Below are 15,019 nucleotides of genomic sequence, written 5' to 3'. Positions count from 1 at the left end.
CTGACATATAATTTCGAACTTAATGGTTTGCCTGTCTACTAAAAAAATTAGGCCTCCAAAGAAAAAGAAATAAATAAACAAAAGGCGTAAACGTCAACAATAGTTTTTCTTTCTAAAATGCCCTGCTGTTTCTGTACGAAGTATATCATTTGCATGTAACCATGGCGCAGTAAATTTATTTTTTGGGTAAATACATCAGCACCAAAAATTAGACAATCGAAGATCTACAATCACTATACACTTGTACAATCGATCATCTGTGTATATATACATAGGAAGAGGGAAAAAGAATGCAGAGAAATTGAAGGAGAGTACTACCGAGTTGCAATTTCAGTTTTCAGAAAGCGAATATACTCCTGTTTCACCATTTCTCCTCCATTCACTGGATCAAAGCTGCACCGGTAGAAGCTGATAATGCCAATGAAGAAACGGGATATAGATATCATAAGCAGCATTTCAAGTATTTCTTGCATGACCAAAATCGAAAATCAACAAAACTCCTGACCGATGTTATACTCAACTCCCTTATTCTTTAACAATGTGAAATTAGTAGTGACAACATAGGACTCTTACCTCCCATCCATGCCTACGACAATGACAGTGTTCTGAGAACCAAATGTTGTCATGAACTGGGTGATTTCGGGCAAGTGGAACTGAGCAAAGGACCATTCTGAGCTAAAATACTTGGGTAAAACCCCTGAGAAGTTCCAAAAATATAGTATCATACATACTGCTTACGTGCACATAGTTGGGACGCCGGAAAAGCAGCCAAATAGTAAGCACAACACCGGGAAACTAGGTAGAAGCAAACTACCTCATGAGAAAAACTATACAAACCAGATGCTCAGAAAGCAGAAGATAAAGGGCAGAGGATAGAGCTACATCACTATCAGGATGTCTATTCTAGATAATACTGCCAATTTTTCTTTTAAACATTTAGGAGACGTTTACTTTGAAGGATTAGCCTTGATAGATAAAAATAGTAAAACTATTCCCTTGTTTACTTTGATGGATTGAAACTTTGGGATATCCTAAGGTCCTTGATTATTTCTATCATTCAAGCTAGTTTTGCTTGAGGATAAATCCTACTCTTGAGGATAAATATACTCAAATCATGCATCTTATCAATCATGCAAAGTAAACACCGAGCATAAAATCTTGTTGCTATGAGGCAAATTCATCAATAAACGTACAGATTATAGCAATAACTGTTAGTGCAATAACACTTCAACACGCACATGTCATAACAACAGTAAAGGGGTTTCAAGTCTCAAGTACTTCTAGCTATTTTTATCATATGTGCGCCAAGAGTTACAATATTAATCAACACTGAATACGGGATGATCTAATCAAAGAAGGTTGAAGTACATTAATTTTCATGATGGAGATGAACTCAGAAAATATCACAGGCCTTACTTTTCTCATTTTTACAGAAGCATATCCGATTAGCCAAAGGTCACCAATTATCAAACCTAATTAAGCTACTCCATTCTAGGTGAAAGCTATGACATGATAGGTTCAGATATAAAAGTTCTCACCTTTCAAGAAAGAAAATGATGAACTGGGATTGGCACCACTACTTCGAGAGATTAAGGGCTCAAGTGCATTGGGTGAGCTCTGGTTAAACGATACTGGACCTTTAGCAGCAATGGAATCTGTTGACCGGTGATTGCCGAATCCCCGTACTCTGAGACTAAATATGTGAACAGTACCTTTGTCACTCGATACAGCCAACCACTGCACATTTGGAGACAGAGCAATGTTGTATATATCTGCTCTGTCTACCCCTCTGCGAACCTGTAGCAAGAAACGCCAATCAGAAGAACAATTTGACAATTGGGTTCAACAAACATGAAATTTTAGATAGAAACAGATTTCTATCTGTTTTACAACTATAAGAGAAAGAGAATACAATATCACTCTATGTATAACATCATCTACACATACTTGCCACCCAAGTAACCCTAAACCTGAGCTGATACCTAATCTGTAGGAATCTAAACTATCAAATATACATGATAAAATCTACAATCTCCCTCAAGTTGGATTGTACAAGACTACAAGTCATGGAGACCCAATTTGCTAACGATTGAATCAAAGTGTGGCTTGAAAAGTGCCTTTATCAAACTGTCAGCATTTTCAAACCCCAACTTCCCCTCAGCTAAGCAACACAGAGAAGTACATATGTAGCAAGTATGAAAGAAGGGTTAAAGGACAACCACTCTGGTTGGACAACCAAAGTCGTTCTTAAGTTATAAGATTGGGACAATTGTCTGAGGTCAAAGTAAGTTTCTGTACACATTCCCAGATTTCACGAGCCTCCAACATGAACATCAAAGGCTTGCAGAGTTCTTTTTCCCCAGTGAGGGGAAAGAAAAGGCATGTCACTACCATCAGCAACCAACTAGACTGACTGAAGACGTAATATCAGCCAAAGGAGTAAGAGAAGAGGTGGTAGGAGTGGAACTGGAATTTTAAGGAAGAGACAAAAACAGCTTGCCCCTATCATCAATGGGCATCTTGACCAACTGAAGATGTAACATCAGACAAAGGAGGAAGAGAAGAGATGGTAGGAGTGGAACTGTAATTTTAAGAGGATGACATGTTAAAGAAAACAGGTCATAATGTAGAAACAGATTTCTGTCTGTTTTACTACTATAATAAAATGAGAATGTAATGTCACTATATATACATCACCTACATCTTCTTGCTGGATAAGTAATACTTTCAATCCATGTAACCATAAACCTGAGCTGATAAAGGAAATAAAAAACCTAACATGTACTGATCTAAAAAATCCAAATATAAATGATAAAACCTACAAAAGGTAGATTTAAATAAGAGATTGTACAGATTAAGCATGATCTGATAATCACCAGTTTCAATAATTCAACTGCGAGCTCGAATTGACATTAGCTTTTGCAACATATTTATTCAAAGCCAAGGAATAAAATCAGGAAAATATTTAGAAGAATTATTTAGTATCACCAGCAATGTCACCTCTTGTACCTAATATTAAAAAAAAAGGATAATTGATAGAGAAGGAAATGTGAGCCCAAAGGCCACACTCATGATGCAACGCGCAATCAGGGGAATCATAACAGAAATATAAGAGAAAAATCAGGAGGGGTGATTTTTGGATCTCTCAGATCAGCAGCACCAAGGATCTTTGATTAGCATTATCATAATATAACTATACTCATTTTAGCTCTCATAAAAAACCAGACAACTGTGTTTTTAAGAGGGCAAATAAATCAAAGAATAAAAAAGTTGTCAGTTTAGGCTGCAGGAGATGTTCTTCATTTTGTTGGGGAAGTGGATTCCTGGTTCATGTACAATTCTCTGAATGAATTAAGTTAGTTTCTTCTTCATCCTAATGGGGATTAACTCCATCATTTACTATGACATGACTAACGAAGTAAAATGGCTATGATGAAAGACAAGGAAAATATGATGATAATATACAAGGGCTGTTCTCTTTCATCATCAGAAGGCTTAGCGATTGAATGAGCCTGCCTGACACTATGTGAAGCAGTTAGTCTGTAAAAGTGTCTAAAATCTTGTCCTCAAAACTAAGGTTATATAGGAAGGTACCTAGGGTAGTCATGGATAAATACTATAGAGAAGCATCACTAGATCAGTCTTTTTACCCTCCTCTAAAATATTCAGAACCTACATAGGTTTGCCCTTCCAATTATGGTGTTCAACTAGCAGTATTAATGTACTATAAGTCTGATATTTCTGTTTATCCTTGCACCAATGACCTGTTTAGTAATACAAAACTAGTGTTGCTATATTTCCTCTTCGATTAGTTATTATCTATAGCTCTTTTAGACCTGTCTGTTGCAAATTGAAATTCCCCAAAACAAGAAACTCTAATGCCTGCACTGGAGGAAAGGTGAGCAGAATGTATAATGCATTTGTACAATTATTAGGATAGAGTTACTTGAATGTTATACGTTCTCAATTCTTTTTGGAAGAGGTACCAACCATGGTTAGACTTCCTAAAGAATCCGATTAAACACATGATACAAGTAAGCAACATAGTTATATCGTGGGTTCACCATATCCCTGAATCTTGGGTTCAACTACTTCCTTCTAGATTTAAAGTAATGTGTTTTACCAAGCAGAAAAGAAAAAAAAAGAAAAAAAAATAATAATAATAATAATAATAATAATAATAATAATAATAATAATTATTATTATTATTATTATTATTATTATTATTATTATTCCGTAACTTTGACATATTAGCAAATTAAAACATACCATAATTTTAAAGGAGGGAAAACAAACCAGGATATACATTTATCTGGTATTAATCATCTTACCTCTTGCAATCTAGTTCCATCCATTGTGTTGAAAATTCTTATTAAAGTGCCTCTCAGACTGGCAGTTGCAAGAAGAAGCCCATCCATTGTCAAGGTCAAGCAAGCAATCTTAGAATCATGGGCATTGATTAAAGTTGTCCTGTTCAGGCCAAAATGTTCAACCCGAACCTGTCCTCGTTGCAGACCAGGGCATGCCAACACAGACGTATTTGGGTGATGAGACAGACAACAAAGACCTCTTGGATTTGCCAAAGTCTCTATTTGATGAAGAAGCTTCAGATCCATAAAATTATAAACATATATCTTGTGCTCAAGAACAACGACAACACGGTCTCGTCTTAGTTTAACTGCACGAACCTCAGATCTAAATGAAAACTCACCAATACACCTGCTCTGAAAATCATCCCAGATAATAACATTGTTTGGAGGATATTGGGTATTCAATTTAGTTCCAACAAGTGCTAGAATGTTGCATCTGAAAAGCATCTCTATTATCTTAAACCCCCCAGTTTTTAAATCACGCCTGAATGTTTCCTTAAAAGGATTACAATTATATATGCGGAAACCATGACTGGTGCCAGCAGCAAAGCAACCATAATCTTGGTTCCAGGACACAGAATATAACTCAGTTTCATCATTGTCACTGAATTGTGGTTCTGGTTGAAGAAGTGGATCCATTGGTGCCTCGTAGACACCACATCCTTCCAGTGGATTTATTGCTAGAGATGCTGAATCAGTCGAAGTCATGGGCTGAGACGAGTCATTAGCTGGAGCAACCAAGAATAGTATAATCTGAGATTGCTGAGCATTCAGGAACTTTAGCCAAATATCTTAAGCAAGAAACAGAAATCACATGTTTCTCACTCAAAAACAAGTAAAACATATTCACCAAGCAACCCAGAATGGGTAACTATATTTTGATTATAAGAATGATGAGTTGGATGCCACTTGTGTAGTCCAAAGGAATGCAGAAGAACACCATATATAATCACAAAAAATGAGATAAATGTATTCACTTTTCTTCCCTCAACATAGGAGTACAACATACATTTATAGGTTTAACAGCCAAATTCCCCTCTTGGAGTGAACATTCATTCTTGCTCTTGAATTCAAGAGCTTTTGTACGTATTTAGCAAAATAATTTTGCATATCATTTCTAAGAATTTTGCATATCATTTCTAAGAATTCAAGAGCTTTTTTCTTTGTCATATGTAACCAACATAAGTGTGTGTGTTATTTATTCATTTATGCATATATATAGTGCCAAGGATTTATGCTTTGCCATAGCAATTTGTATCTTTTGTCTCCGTGGGAAAGAGGATCTTCTTGGCATGAAGAAAGTATATATATGCATATACATATATATGCTTTGCAATGTTTATGCCGATTAGTTGCTTATTCACAATCTCTTAATGCTCATGTGATAGCTATGAAGCCTTGCTCTAGTAGTATATATAACCTGGTGCTTGGATGGGTGAAGTTAGGGGCGGTTAATAGACATAAATTATTCTAGAATTAGATTGGTTGAAGGTAGTTTTGAATATTGGTAAGCTACAAAGATTAAGGTTGGTTTATAGAATATACTAGGGAATGATCCTACTTGTTAGTCATCTTTGTTTGTTTGAACATAGGGGAATTTATATATATTTAACTTTCTAGTTTAAATCAAACTAAACAAGCATAGAAATAATGAAATCTGCACAAACAGAATTGATTATGAATGTTTAAACGAAGGAGATAATTGTCATAAGTTGCATCAACCAAAAAGTGATTCTACACAACTGAAAACCAACTATACAAAGCATGTCCACGCAGAGTTATAGAAGCAACATTATTATTGGTATTCACAATATATCGAACTATAATCTACGATCACGCTCCAGATAAGGAAACTAGCACTCGTTTTTATCATATTGCATTTTTTTGGATAAAATCCAATAAATTTAGCCAAGTGACTCTGAGAAGATATCATGCTAAAAAAAGTAAACTAGACAATCACTCAGAAAATTTTGGCTCAAAGAGAATAAAGAATTATGGATCCTTTTACTTGCACATTTCTACCTGCCAGACTACATGTATTGTCGAAATGATCAGTTCAATATCCTCAAACATCCTCAAACACTGATATAATGTATATTTAACTAACTGAAAATCATATGGCAGTTCTCCTTTATTTTTCACACCATATGAACATGTAAACCAATTTGACATGTAAAATAGCACACAAATGAATGTAAAAAATGATAATAAGTTCACTAATTGAAATTATTCATGAATGATTCTAAAATCAATGTCAACCATTCAGTGTTGCGACTCAAAGTAAACCAACTTGTTAGGTGTGCTTTTAACAGCATAATTCTATCGATCACCATTTGTCAGCTTTACTAGCAAACTAAAAATCTATGAACATGCTCTAGATATAGAAACTCAACCTTATCTTATACTATATTTCAAACAAGCATCAAACAAAAGTATGTGTGCTATGCTAGCGGTAACTAAACTTAGAACCGGAAAGATAGTACTCCCTCCGTCCCAACTTAAATGGTGCACTTCTTTTCGGCACGGGATTTAAGGAGAATAAGATTATAGTGTAAAAGTGTGTAAAGGTGTGTGGGACCACATTGTTTGTAGTGTAAAATTATTACCAAAATAGAAACGCACCATTTTAGTTGGGACGGCTCAAAAAGGAATACGCACCATTTAAGTTGGGACGGAGGGAGTAATAGATAACAATAGTAGTATTTCTTCACTTATACTCCATCGGAAAAGAGTGCATGAGAATGATAGTTCACCATTACATATGAAAACACATAAGATTTTACGAGCAGGTTACAATACCTCGAATCGAGAAAATCATCAACCAGAGAATTCCCTATTTTTTGGTGCTCTTACCTCCAGCATCACTACCCCTGCCGCCTGAGCTGCCTTCTTCGCGGTCTTCTCCTGAAGCGCCTTAGCGTCTCTGTTTGATCACAAGGGCAGACACGAAAGCATGATATTATTAGATAAAAGATCCAACTACCAAAGAAATAAGTGAATAGGTGTGTGCCACACCAGCTACTTAACATCATCCAAATGTTAAATCCAGCAGCCACGGGCCACAGCAATACTATTTCTCAATCATAAACAATCAAAGTCTCATTTTGTACATAAATTCATCTAAATGTCAAATCTAATAAGGATGATACCATATGCCAATGATTATTAAAAAAAAATAATCAAAATCGCATGTTTGTTCAAAAATTCGTCTAAATATCAAATCTAAACAATCATAATCACATTTTTGTAGAAACGAATAATCCAAATCTGCATATCAGTAAATACCAATACATCAATCAAGGAACAAGGCTGGCTCTACAGAAAATTAATCTCACACATTACAACTGAATACAGATATTTACAAATCAACGAGGCTGGAAACACGATGAATTAGGTAAATCTTGAAGCATAACACCATATTGTATACTACAACAATCACCATGGCATTCAGATCATATCAAAAAATTAAACTAAAACAAGAAAAAATAGAATCTGGTAAAAATCCGAAAATAATATCAAAACAGGGGCACCTTTCACGACGCTGCTCAGGGGTCAACCCATCATCTTTAATTTTGCCTTTGGCATTACGAGCTTGAGCACTTTCTCGATCTTTTTCCCTTTGATTTCCTCGTTACTTATAGTTAAGAATACAACAACACCAAATTTTAAGAAAATAAAAAGATACCGTAGAGAAATTAATTAAAATCTGTAGGGTTAGCGATTAGCAGATTAATAATTTCCCGATATAAAAATCTTCACAAATTGCTGCACAAGAATCATCAGAAGGGGAGAAAATGGAAGGATATGAGTCGTGGTGAAACGGCGCCGGAGCAGTCGGAGAAGAAAGTCCGCGTTTAGAGAGAGAGAGGTGTATTGAAAACAACTGGATGGACACAGTTTATGAGTTTCGTAATAGTTTATGAGTTTCGAAGCTGATATTATACAAGCCATACTTATCTTATAAAATTAGTTTATTAGTATAAATTATTGTGAAAATTTTTGAATTCAAAAAAATAATTTTTATTCACTTCAAGATTTGAACTTTGGATCATGAGTCCCAACAAAATCATAAATTTACAATAAATCATTGCGATTGAAGGATTAAAAATTATTCTTATTATATACAGAGTCATTTGAATCACTTTTGAGTTCAATTTTAGTATATTTTTCATGTGATTTCAATTTAAATTTATTTTTAAAATATCATGAACTTCGTAAATTTATTTAATTTTGTTCAATTTTAGAAGCAAATGACTATGCTATGCAAGGATAAGATATCATGAATTACTTTTCAAAACTAAGCTTGTCTATCTAATTTAATTTAATTAGTAGTTACATTTGATTCTTATCATTATCTAAATGATTGTTTTTAGGGATAATTGCCTGTAAATTCCTAACGTTTACACGGAATTGGTTTTTGCACCTTTTTTTATTTTTCTTCTTTTAAATACCTAACATTTGGTTTTTGTCTCAAATTTGTCCGGCGACCGGTTTTTTTTTACGCTGGCGCCGGAAATGACATGGTGGCAGCCGGAATTGATGCCGTGGCAGCCGGAAATTGACACCTAAGCATATGATGACATGTGGCATAAAATAAAAGAAAAAAAAAAGAAAAAAAATTCCACATCATCATCATCTTTCACAAACCCCCAATCTCAAACCCTAATTCCCCTCCCCAACCGGCTGCCGCCTCCCCCCTGCCACCACCACCGAATCTAAAGCTGTTACCAAAATCATCGGCAAATGAAATTGGCACACCTCCATTCACCACCACCATCACGTACTGTAACAACCAAACCAATCTCCAAATCGCCAAATGAAATCAAATCAAACTCCAAATGCAACAACCAAATCAAACTCCAGATGAAATCGGCACACCTCCAAATCGGCAAATAAAACCAGGCCTTACAGATTCGGGTTTGCCGATGATTTTGGCAGCCGATTTTTTCTCGTTACCCATTTCTTTCTCTAGATGCCGTCGACGCTCCTGAGGTCGTAGCAAAGGGTGGCGGCGGCGAAAAGCAGAAGCTGTGAGCAGAGGAAGAGGCAGGGGCAACGGAGGGACGAGAGTCGTCCTCTCCCTCTCTCTCAAGTCGTCTCGTATGTCCTCCCCCCTTCTCAAATCGATCTGAGCCCTAGCTCTCTTCCTCCATCTGGTTCAGTCGTCGTCGTTCTCAAATCCGGTGCCTTGGTCGTTGTTGTGGATTTGGGCAGAGAAGGGTACTCTATTGTTGCAGTCGTTCTCGAATTCCATTGAGGCAGCAGCGGCACCAAGGTGGGGGAAGGGAATGGGGGACGGACGGCGGCGGGCGCCGGTGTCCGGAGGTCGCAAAGGGTGGCGCCGGATTGGAGAAGGGGGAATTAGGGTTTGGGGTGGGGGAAATGGGAATAAGACATGAGGGCATTTTTCTTTTTTTCTTTTTTTTTTCTTTTATTTTATGCCACATGTCATAATATGCTTAGGTGTCAATTTCCGGCTGCCACGGCATCAATTCCGGCTGCCACCATGTCATTTCCGGCGCCGGCGTAAAAAAAATCGATCGCCGGACAAATTTGAGACAAAAACTAAAGGTTAGGTATTTAAAATTAGAAAAATAAAAAAATGTGCAAAAACCAATTCTGTGTAAACGTTAAGAATTTACAGGCAATTACCCCTTGTTTTTACTACTCCATCCGTCCCACTCCAATAAGCTCATTTTCTTTTTAAGATAAAAAAGTTGTACTTAATTAGTGTGGACCACACCACTTTACTACCACTTTCCTACTAAAAAGTAAGTTTTCTTAATCTCCGTCCTAAAAAAAAGTGAGCTTGTTGGAGTGAAACAGAGGGAGTATAACGCAACGACCGTACATATAGATATAGGAAGCAGATCATGTAGATTTATCCTCTTTTTATTTTTAACAGCCGAAATTTCGGTCGTTAATATTTTTTAATTATTTTTATATAATTTTATTTAAAGATCAAAAATTCGGTCGTTATTATTTTTCGATCGTTAATATTATTATTTTTTATTTTTTTAATAATTTTTTTAAGACCGAATTTTTCGGTCGTTAATAAAAATATGATATTATTTGCAAATAATATTTAAAATAATAAATATTAACCTGAAGCAAATAATTAATAGATTTATTATTTTAAAATAATAAATTATTAAAGTTATTAAAATAGTAGGGAAAAGGTGCAGATTGGCCCCCGAAATAGTAGCCCCTATAGCGTATAACCCCTCTTACTCACTGTGTATGCAACTAAACCCCTGAACTCCGAGAAAAGGGTGCAAATTCCCCTCTCTGACCTAACGTCGTTAAGTGTCCGTTAACGTTTGGGTTTAATTGCACCATTTACTTTAGGGATGGATCTGCACCTTAAATTTTTTATTTTTATTTTTTTTATAATTTCAACAACCCACCTCCGGCATCAACTTAACCACCATCGTACTCATCGATTCTGACTTGCACCTTGTCAGCTCGCACGCGCCCAATCTATTGGTTGTCGACTGCCCACCGCTTACATGCAGCAATGCCACCAGCTTCTTCACCGCCTCGCACAACAGCATCTCCTCCAACACCTTAACATTTTAGGCTTATCTTATGATATTAATTGTGTATATATTTATCTATATAATATATATTTAAATTTTATTTATTTATTTTTGAATAATTATTAAAACTCTAGATAATAATTATGATTTTATTTTTGGTTAATTTAATATTTGTAAATTTATTTTAAAAGAGAAAAAAGAATGGATCCGGGTCAGGACTCGAGACCCTGTGAATCTCATGGATCTTGACATGAATCTCGTTTTTTTGGACCTAATGGATTTGGACCGGATCATGACCTAAATAAAAAAATACGGATATGGATTTGGACCAAGCAGGATTCGATCCAAGTCCACATCTGGAGTTGGTGATGCTGCTGCATGTCGGCGGTAAGCAGTCGACGATCAAAAGATTGAGCGCGTGCGAGCTGACAAAGTGTAAGTTGGAGCCGATGAGTACGGGGGCGATTAAGTTGATGCCGGAGGTGGGTTGCTGAAATTATAAAAAAAAAAAAAAATTAAGGTGCAGATCCACCCCTGAAGTAGATGGTGCAATTAAACTCAAACGTTAACGGACACTTAGCGGCGTTAGGTCAGAGGGGGGAATTTGCACCATTTTCTCGCAGTTCAGGGGTTTAGTTGCACACACAGTGAGTAAGAGGGGTTATACGCTATAGGGGCTACTACTTCAGGGGCCAATCTGCACTTTTTCCCAAAATAGTATATTAATTATTTTCAAAACATTAATAATTTTATTATTTTAAAATAATAAATTATTTGATTTACTAAATGAATGATATTGTATATTGAATTATTTTAAATCTAATAATAATAAATTTAATAATTTAATTAATCTAAATAAATATAGTAATTTAATAATTTATTACGATAATATTGTATATTACGATTATTATTTGATTGTATATTGATTTTATTGTATATTTGATTGTTATTTTTCATACTCATATTTTCTTCTTTCTTTGAAAAAATTACGATAATATTAATTTTTTATTATTTTAAATTCGATCATATATTTATTGTGAATCTTTCGTCGGCACCACAAGTCTTAGATATCATCTCGATATATTTTAAGATTATGAATGAATAATATTGTATATTGAAATAGAGTTTAAATGAATTAATAGGTGTTAGTTATATCAATAACACGCGTGTTCTGTACTTGTGACTACTCGAAGAGAACTTGAAGGTTAATCGTGTTTGACCTAGAGCACTAGTAAGATGGGTGACCCACTGAGAAGTTCGTCAAATCGTATGCAATTAAGATCAAAATACAATAGAAATACCAAATACTTGTGGGATACAAAGATTAAAATATATATATATATATATATATATATATATATTCGAAAAAAAAATATTATTTTTTATTTATTTTTAAAGACCGAAAATTTGGTAGTTAAAAATAAAAAATTCGATCGTTAATTAAAAAAATAAATAAAAAATAATTTTTTTTTTCATTTTTTTTCTTTTTCTTTTTAACGACCGAAAATTTGGTCGTTAAAAATAAAAATCCAGTCGTTAAATTTAAAGACCGAAAAAAATAGTCGTGGGACTCGGAACGACGATGCAAACAACGACCACTGAAAATGGTCGTTAATTCGGTCGTTAACACAATTACCGACCGAAAATTCGGTCGTTAGAGCCGCAATTTTCTTGTAGTGGTGTGTATGTGGCGTGTTAGGAGTGTGACACGTGACAGATGTCTTTTAAGGCTTTTAAGGTAAAATACATGCAATACACGTAATAGTAAAATAAGAATAAATTTTTTGAAATTAAATTAAAATAATATTTTTTTGGTCGAAAATTCATTTTTTTCGTACGGGCGCCATAAAAATTATGCACATAATTAAACACAAATATGCATAAACATAAACACAAATATGCATAACATTGGATAGAAATATGCATGAAAATATATCATTATGAAACCCCTCAGGTGTCTCTCGCTACTGCTCGTCATCGCCATAGTTGTACATATAGTTGAACACAAATATGCATAACATTATGAAATCCCTCAGGTGTCTCTCGCTACTGCTCGTCATCATTATAGTTATACATATAGTTGAACACAAATATGCATGAACCTAAACATAAATATGCATAACATTAGATAGAAATATGCATGTAAATATATGATCCGTCACGTGGCTCTCGTTGTTGGTCACCTAACAGGTCGCATAGTATTATGTATATTTGTGTTTATGAATCTGCATATTTGTGTTCAGTTATAAGCATAGGATTATGCGACACTGTCAAGTGGCTCTCGTCGTTGTTCACCTAACAGGTCATATATTTCCATCCAACGTTATGCAAATTTATGTTTATATATATGTATATTTGTATTTAATTATATGCATAACTTGGACAATGGTCCGTGCGAAAAAAAAAATCGACCTGAAAAAATAAACAAATTTAAAAATTTTAAAAATTTTGAAAAATTTATTCATATTTTACTCATGCGTGTATTTTGTCTTGGAAAGTTTTATAAGGCATTTGCCACGTATCACGCTCCTAGTGAGCCACGTAGTCAAATTGTGTGATCCAGATTTGGACCTATATACTATGAGGGGAGTGGATACTACAGGATCTCATATATATATATATATATATATATATATATATATATATATATATATAGGGAAGGGATCAATGAAGAATGCTAAATGTAGAAGGAAACAACGAAGGCTGAATAACTCAATACATTTACTGAATAAATCACGCGAGCGCATGAACGAAAAATGTACGTGTTTATTCAGTAAAATAACTATTTGTGCGGTCGCGTGATTTATTCGGTAAATTTATTGACTTATTCAGAACGAAATATAGTTACTTCTTCATAGATCCCAACCATATATATATATATATATATATATATATATATATATATATATATATATATCAAGTTAAACAGATTTCATTTTGAACAAGCCTATACATTTTACGAACAGATCAACATAACTAACGAACAGACGTATTTAGTGAAAAAAGAGAAAAACTCGCCACCAGCAGGATTCGAACCCGGGGCAAATTGCTGTTCATGCGGTACATTGATTTGTTCGTAAAAATTGTAAATCTGTTCATTTTTATTTTACGAATTCTCTATTCTCTAAATATTTAGCATTCTCTGTTTAACTTCTCTCTCTCTCTCTCTCTCTATATATATATATATATATATATATATATAGGGTTAGTATCTAGTGAGAATTTAATATTTTGTGACACCTAAGAACCATCCTACACCATTGATCTTGTTCAATCCAAAGGTTGGAATAATTAGTTTTTCAATTAAAAACGCTTCCCATTTCTTAATTGTTTCTGCCGGATTGAGTGAATGAGGATATTTTAGTAATTTGAAGATGCACCAAATCAAATGATTCAATTAATGATTTGACAAAATCTCTTAATTACCCTATAGAAGATTTACTCTCTCTTTTTACTTTTCTCATTCACGCATCTCTCCATCGCCACTCTTTTGTCTTCTCTCTTTCATAAATCTTCCATTGAAGAACACTCAATTGTATAAGATTTCTTTGGTCATTGATTTTCGGAGTTCTTCGGCGAACATCGGCGGGTGAGAATCTTGGAATAAGAATGTGTGAATAATTTATTTGTTTACTATGTTATTCATTACCTTACTGGTGTAATTCTCTTTGAACAAAAAAAATGGATATTTGTGTTTTTTTAAGTTTTGATATGTTTTATTTTTTGCGGTGTGTCTCTTTTTTTTTTTTTACTGAATATCAAACATATGATAGTATATGTTCATATTTTGGTGCGCCCCTCCAGTTTATTGCCTCGCACCTCTAGTTTATTGCCTTCTTGTTTGCTAGTTTTTTTTTTTTGGATTAATAAGATTTGTTCATAAACATAAAGAAAATGCTATTGAGTTGGGTTTTGAATCTATGCCCCTTTTTTGCTCGCGTTGTAAACTTACAGGTCATTCAACGGATAAATGCCGGAGAGCTGATAGGGCCACGAGCAAGCAAAAGATCACTGAGCCTCCTGCTGTGGTTGTGAAGAATCTTGATAAGGGAGAGGGTCCGACTCCTGCATGGCAGCCCAAAGTTGATATTCTTAAACCTCTATCAGGTC

At 34.6% G+C, this 15,019-nt stretch overlaps 1 protein-coding gene across 4 annotated transcripts; it reads right to left on the bottom strand.

Annotated features, from left to right (window-relative positions):
• Positions 1–87: 87 nt before the first annotated feature.
• LOC130986773 (autophagy-related protein 18d-like) lies at positions 88–8,336 on the bottom strand. Of its 4 annotated transcripts, none has more exons than XM_057910290.1 (7): positions 8,178–8,336; positions 7,901–8,001; positions 7,224–7,293; positions 4,332–5,132; positions 1,539–1,797; positions 574–697; positions 88–408 (listed from the first exon to the last, which is right to left on the bottom strand). In XM_057910290.1, exons 1-7 carry the CDS (start codon positions 8,319–8,321, stop codon positions 315–317), a joined length of 1,593 nt encoding a protein of 530 aa, XP_057766273.1. In that variant the 5' UTR covers positions 8,322–8,336; the 3' UTR covers positions 88–314. The 4 variants fall into 4 exon arrangements, with proteins under 4 accessions (XP_057766273.1, XP_057766274.1, XP_057766275.1 ...); XM_057910291.1 differs by having other exon boundaries at positions 4,332–5,123; XM_057910292.1 differs by lacking the exon at positions 8,178–8,336 and having other exon boundaries at positions 4,332–5,098; positions 7,170–7,293; positions 7,901–7,918.
• Positions 8,337–15,019: the final 6,683 nt, after the last annotated feature.

The sequence above is a fragment of the Salvia miltiorrhiza genome, chromosome 5, assembly GCF_028751815.1.
Source record: "Salvia miltiorrhiza cultivar Shanhuang (shh) chromosome 5, IMPLAD_Smil_shh, whole genome shotgun sequence".
NCBI lineage: Eukaryota > Viridiplantae > Streptophyta > Magnoliopsida > Lamiales > Lamiaceae > Salvia > Salvia miltiorrhiza.
This window is presented reverse-complemented; position numbering and strand designations above follow the sequence as displayed.

Bases quoted from the DNA above. Each gene is read 5' to 3' on its own strand.
- LOC130986773 (XM_057910290.1), bottom strand. From the start codon at position 8,321: ATGGCTTGTATAATATCAGCTTCGAAACTCATAAACTATTACGAAACT. The intron at 7,294-7,900 runs GTGCCCCTGTTT...GTGATCAAACAG, and splicing joins CCTGAGCAGCGTCGTGAAAG to AGACGCTAAGGCGCTTCAGG. The intron at 698-1,538 runs GTGAGAACTTTT...GGAACTTCTCAG, and splicing joins ATCATTTTCTTTCTTGAAAG to GGGTTTTACCCAAGTATTTT.